The sequence below is a fragment of the Bison bison genome, unplaced genomic scaffold (genome assembly GCF_000754665.1).
Source record: "Bison bison bison isolate TAMUID 2011002044 unplaced genomic scaffold, Bison_UMD1.0 scf7180017864309, whole genome shotgun sequence".
Classification (NCBI taxonomy): Eukaryota; Metazoa; Chordata; class Mammalia; order Artiodactyla; family Bovidae; genus Bison; species Bison bison.
Window position 1 is genome coordinate 7,816,025 of NW_011494881.1, and position 6,168 is coordinate 7,822,192.

A 6,168-nucleotide genomic window follows, 5' to 3' on the forward strand; every position below is an offset into this window, starting at 1 on the left:
GCCGTAGCGGCGGGTGAGTGGGAGCCTCCCTGAGAGCGCAGAGTGGAGGCGGGGGACCCCGATCCTGCCGGCTTTACTTCCCCTTACAGTCTGCCCCTGCTCGGCTGCGTCTGCGCGCTGAGTCACCGCACCCCGTGCCTATGTATACCCCTACAGCGGCGGGTCCAGGCTGTGCTACGACCCCCTGAACCTCCAGAGAGGGGAGACGGGCCAGGCCCGGGGAGCCAGGTCACCGCGGGCTCGTCCCGCAGGGAACCTAGGGGCTCCAGCCCTGAACTGCAGTAATCCACCCCGTCCGCCTTCGCGCTCCTCCGCTTCTTCCCCTGACTTCTCCTTCCCATGCAGAGCTTCTGTTTAGAGCCCCAGCCTTGCCACCATGAGGGTCCTGCTGGCATGCCTGCTCGTCTGTGCCCTGGTCGTGAGCGACTCTGATGTGAGTGGCTTCCCTGCTTTGACTCTAGGTGGCGGGAGGCGGCTTGCAAGACCCCGGAACAGCGCAGGGGAAGGAAGGGGCTGCATAGGCAGCCCGAGTCCTCCAAAATTAATCAGCAGTAGAGCCAAACAGGGAAAAAGGACAGGTGTGGCATTGGGGCCTTGAGAACTGGGGAGCTTGCACTTGCTGGCAAGGGAAGAAGAAGCTGCAGGGACTGCCCCAACCTGCTGGCACCTGATTTGTGAAGCTTATTTGAGTCAGTTCATTTCTCCCTGCTGGAAACCTATGATCTTCCATATGAGATCTAGTTAGACATGAACAGGGTGAGGAGAGAGGCAACTGGAGGGAGGGTGAGTTTTGGGATTGGAGCCAGTTCATCTTCACTCTGGGGTCTCAGGAGCATGGAACCTTTGATGAACTTTCTCTCTCCACTCCCCTTCTCTTCCAGGGCAGCAATGAAGTTCATAAAGAGTCTGGTGAATGTGAGTATCTACCGCTTGAGCGTAGATATCTTGGAAAAGCCTCAGGGGGCAGCCCCTCCCTGTTCTTGCTTCAAGGCTGGTTCTCCCCTGGCCTACTCCCACGCTCCTTGCTTACCCTCCAACCTTTGTGTTTTCCAGCGAACTGTGGCTGTCTGAACGGAGGAAAATGTGTAACCTACAAGTACTTCTCCAACATTCAGCGATGCAGTTGCCCAAAGAAATTCCAAGGGGAACACTGTGAGATAGGTATGGGGGTCCTGACTCTAACTGGGAGGGGACAGGGGTACCAGTGATTTGGGGACAGGGAGACATGGGTAGGATGCAAGAGCAGGCAGGAGTTAGGAGGTGGAGTGGAGGGCATCTTCACCCCCATGTGATGTACAGTGAACACACACTGCCTCATGAAGCTGCTGCTGCTGTTGCTAAGTTGCTTCAGTTGTGTCCGACTCTGTGCGACCCCATAGACAGCAGCCCACCAGGCTCCCCCATCCCTGGGATTCTCCAGGCAAGAACACTGGAGTGGGTTGCCATTTCCTCCTCAAATGCATGAAAGTGAAAAGTGAAAGTGAAGTCGCTCAGTCGTGTCCGACTCTTATCGACCCCATGGACAGCAGTCCACCAGGCTCCTCCGTCCATGGGAGTTTCCAGGCAAGAGTACTGGAGTGGGGTGCCATTGCCTTCTCAGCTTATGAGGCTGGGGCTGCACAAATGTAAGATGGGGGTGGAAAGAGACTCTTTCTAGGACCTTCTACCTCACTGAAATCATCTGAGGCCTGGCAAGTTCTCTAAAATGCCTGTCTGAACTTCCTTCTCTAATATTTTTCTCATCCCCACATTCTTCCACAGATACATCGAAAACCTGCTATCAGGGAAATGGTCACTCTTACCGAGGGAAGGCCAACAGAGACCTCAGTGGCCGGCCCTGCCTGGCCTGGGACTCTCCCACCGTCCTTCTGAAAATGTACCATGCCCACAGATCTGATGCCATTCAGCTGGGCCTGGGGAAACACAATTATTGCAGGTAAGTGGTAAGTGGGGGTAACAAGGACCTTCCTCATGGCCTCACAGAAACCCCTGTTACTATCCTGTTTGCCAAGTGCTGGCCATAGTATGAGAAATCAAGGCCATTGGTTAAGTCTTCTCTGAAGGGAAAGATACAGAAAAGGCAATTTGGCTTGGAATGACACCCTCCTCCCCTCTATGTTGCCAGGAACCCAGACAATCAGAGAAGGCCCTGGTGCTACGTGCAAATTGGCCTAAAGCAGTTTGTCCAGTTCTGCATGGTGCAGGACTGCTCTGTTGGTAAGTGTCAGTGGCCTGTTTATGATGGTGGGGTGGAAGGTGACAAACTCCTACGTTCCCTTATTGCATCACAGGAGGGATGAGGAGGGAGGCCTGCCTGGCCCTGAAAACTGGGTGGTCAGAGGACCAGGAGCAAAACACTTTATCCTACCTCCCTGCCCAAGACATCCCTTTCTTTCTTCTCCAGGAAAAAGTCCCTCCTCTCCTAGGGAGAAAGCAGAGTTCCAATGTGGCCAGAAGGCTCTGAGGCCTCGCTTTAAGATTGTTGGGGGACAGGTCACCAACGCCGAGAACCAGCCTTGGTTTGCAGCCATCTACAGGAGGCATCGAGGAGGCTCCATCACCTACTTGTGTGGTGGCAGCCTCATCAGTCCCTGCTGGGTGGTCAGCGCCACACACTGCTTCACGTATGTTCCTTCTTTCTTGGCCCTGACCCTTCTGCCCAAAGGAATCCCTTCCTCCTTCCCAGCAAAAGATTCCCCTTATTTCTGATCCCTCAGCCTCTCTCTACATGGCCCATGGCCTTGGGGAGAGGTGATGCTCTCAGGTCATTGTGGTGGGGAGGGGAGAGTGACAGGCTCTCACAGGATCAGATTGTCTGACTGATCTCCCCACAGTGATCACCCAAAGAAGGAGAACTACATTGTCTACTTGGGTCAGTCATGGCTTAACTCCGACACACGTGGGGAGATGCAGTTTGAGGTGGAAAAGCTCATCTTGCATGAGGACTATAGTGCGGAGAGCCTTGCTCACCACAATGATATTGGTGAGTGGAAAACCCTCATCTGCTCAGTGATGATAGCTGGCAGGAAGGGGATCTGGAGAGACCTGAGTGGGAAGTTGGGGTTGTAGGGGAACTTGAAGACCCTGCTTTAAAGGGAGTGGTAGGGAAGGGTTCAGAGTGAAAAACACGAGAGGCCTGGTGCTCCTCTATAGAGTCCCTGAATTTCCAAGCAGGGAGCCTCCGCTGGGTGGCAATAGCTTGGACTGGGACGCCCTTTCCGTTGCGGGATGGAGCCTCTGTCTGTCCCAGGATATAGAACTTGGAGAGGGTACTGGGGCTGGTTTCAGCCCAACTACCTCTGTCAGGGCTTTCTGCAGGAAAAAATCCATACAGCTGTATGCAGTAGCCCTGGCTGTCTAAGCCTCTGTCAGCAACTGGAACAAAACCCTTGAAGCATGGAACAGAATAGGCTTGTTTTAGGTGACAGGCTACCACCAGACCTCCCAGGATGCCCTCTGACCTTAACTGATGCAGGAACAGACAGCCTCAGGGTTTGGAGGGGAGTGATGGTAACCCCCTGACAAGGTGGTGATCTTTCTCCTCTGCCTCCTTCCTGCTCCCCTAGCCTTGCTGAAGATCCGTACCAGCAGAGGCCAGTGTGCACAGCCCTCCCGGTCCATACAGACCATCTGCCTGCCCCCACTGTATGGAGATGCTCATTCTGGCACAAGGTGTGAGATCACTGGCTTCGGAAAACAGAATCCCTGTAAGTGACATTTGTGTCTGGCTGAGAGGGTCCTGGAGAAAGTGTTGTAGCCTGGAAGTGAGCTCAGCTTGATCAAGGGAGGACTATGGAGAAAGAGATGGGAGCACGGTGGAAGCAGCAGATGGGTCTAGGGATGGAGTGGGGAGCATTATTTAGGAACTGATGAGCCATAAATTTAAATGGGTGAGGGACTACAGGTGGGGTAAAGACCTAGATTTTGGGTGGGAAAAAAATAAGGGCTTTCCCTGGTAAGGACACTTTTTGGTCCCCTCCCTGACAGAGCCCCAGTGTGCAGACTGGACAGACACATCTTAACATAAATTCCTCCCTGTTTCCTCCATCCAGCTGACTATCGCTACTCAGATGAGCTGAAAATGACTTTTGTGAATCTGGTTTCCCATGAGGTGTGTCAGCAGCCCCACTACTATGGCGCTGAAGTCACTGACAAAATGCTATGTGCGGCTGACCCACAGTGGGAAACAGATTCCTGCCAGGTGAGAGTTCCAAGCATCTTTCTCCATCACCCTGCTCTCCCAGGGCTTCTGGGCTTTTTCCTATCTACTCTGGGGAGTCTCTCTCCAGTCAAAGTCCCAAGAAGCCAGGACCAGGACCGGGGCTCCAAACATTTGTCAAGAGCCTGGCTCTGTGCTAGGCACTTCAGACTCAGAAAGGGGCAGGGACTAAGACCATAAGAAAGAGAAAACATTAGAAAATCGTACAATGCAGTGCTCAGAGTGTCGTGTGAATTATCGTTGATCAGCTGTTTTAGAAGGAGGTGAGCACCAGCTAGATGGCCATGGCCATGGCAGGGGGCACTTTAGCGAGAAAGAATGTGACTCTTATGCGTAGGGAGGCAGAGGGAAGTCTAGAGAGCCTTTGAGTTTGCAAGATATAAAAATGAGAATGACCACAGCATATCTTGGGATGGGAAGAAGAAGTATAGGGTCTGAAAATGTAGATGGAATTGTAGATAACAGGACTTTGAAAGGCAAGCAGAGGATTTTTAAATTTGATGTGGTAGGAAATGGGGAGTCACTAAGGACTTTGACTCTAGGAAACTCTCTTTTCTCTCTTTGGCATGACTGGCCCCCTTCTCACTTCTCCTAGGATTCACCTTTTGTGTCTTTGGCTTAACAGGGAGACTCAGGGGGCCCGCTGGTCTGTACCATCCAAGGCCGCCTGACCCTGACTGGGATTGTAAGCTGGGGCCGTGACTGTGCCATGAAGTACAAGCCAGGAGTCTACACAAGGGTCTCAAAATTCCTGCCCTGGATCTACACTCACACCAGGGGAGAGATTGACCTTGTCCTCTGAAGGACCCCAGAGAACCAAGGAAAGCACCACCCACTCCCATGCTGACCGTCATTTTTGCAGTAGGGCCAGCTGCACAGCTATATGTAAGGAAGAAACTGAGGAAGATGGACTCTGCAGAGGTGGTTTTGCTTGTGGTACCCCCAGGGTGAATGACAGTAGACTTAGCCTCACTAAGTCTACTTAATGAGTAGATATAGTCTGGGTGCTGGACGCCCAGATCCTTCCTGATCAGGATGGAAGGGTGGTCCTGAACCGGGATGGTATTGTCCATTTCTGGACTAAAGCTTCCTGGAGTTAAAAATGGCATCTCCTGTGCATAGGTGGAAGGAGACCCAGCTCCCTGGCAGTGGGCCATTCATGAGGCCCACTGTTGGGAAATGAATAATTTCCCAATTAGGAAGTATAACACAACTGAGGTCTCTTGAGAGAGCTCAACCAATGAAAGAACAATGGTTTGGAGAGTAGAGACACTAATAACTTGAGGGAAGGGCTCTGACATTCCATGGATGTATCAGGAAACGTAATATATGCGTGCGTATGTTTGCACACTTGTGCGCAAGCTGTGTCAGTGTAAGAGCTGGTGTTCTGTGTCTGACTGCAAGACTAGATACTTCCCCAAATTATCTGGATGTGACGTCATACAGAATAGCCTGTTTGGAGAAGTCATGGGTCACTCCTGGGGCCTCTTGGGCCTCCCAAATGATGATGTGTATAAATGTATCATTTTGGGACAGACTGTGAGAAGCACTAAATTTGCAGTTTCAGTTTCACATAGATGTTTTCTTGGCCAGTTATCCCTTCCGACCTTCTAGCTGAGTTCATCCAATCCTCACTGAGTGAGGCAAGGACCACTCCTGTACACTGAATATTTAATGATTATATTCTGGTATTTTTATTTATATCTATTTTTGTAATTTTGAATAAATATGATCAATCAAATGTGATTTTTCTGAAGATTTCGGCTCTTTCCTGGTGGTTGTATGGGAGGGAGTTGGGAGCATAAAAAGTAGAAGATGACGATGGTGGAATGCATCCCAGGGTTTTCCATGGGGCTATATCTTGGACCTAATGGGCCTTCGGGAAGCAGAATCTAGGAGAGTTGTAGAGCAGATCCTCCATAGCACATAAGGTACAAAAAGGTGCCCCA

General features: G+C 51.5%; 1 protein-coding gene across 2 annotated transcripts in view; it reads left to right on the plus strand.

Moving 5' to 3' along the window:
- PLAU (plasminogen activator, urokinase) overlaps positions 1 to 5,965 on the plus strand; it is an 8,672-nt gene extending 2,707 nt beyond the window's left edge. For both annotated transcript variants that reach the window (XM_010852344.1, XM_010852346.1), the window contains 10 exons: positions 346 to 433; positions 882 to 915; positions 1,054 to 1,161; positions 1,762 to 1,936; positions 2,126 to 2,217; positions 2,405 to 2,624; positions 2,835 to 2,983; positions 3,567 to 3,707; positions 4,053 to 4,201; positions 4,845 to 5,965. In XM_010852344.1, the coding sequence (XP_010850646.1) occupies positions 377 to 433; positions 882 to 915; positions 1,054 to 1,161; positions 1,762 to 1,936; positions 2,126 to 2,217; positions 2,405 to 2,624; positions 2,835 to 2,983; positions 3,567 to 3,707; positions 4,053 to 4,201; positions 4,845 to 5,021 (1,302 nt within the window). In that variant the 5' untranslated portion in view covers positions 346 to 376 and the 3' untranslated portion in view covers positions 5,022 to 5,965. The remainder of the gene's footprint in view (positions 1 to 345; positions 434 to 881; positions 916 to 1,053; positions 1,162 to 1,761; positions 1,937 to 2,125; positions 2,218 to 2,404; positions 2,625 to 2,834; positions 2,984 to 3,566; positions 3,708 to 4,052; positions 4,202 to 4,844) is intronic.
- Positions 5,966 to 6,168: the final 203 nt, after the last annotated feature.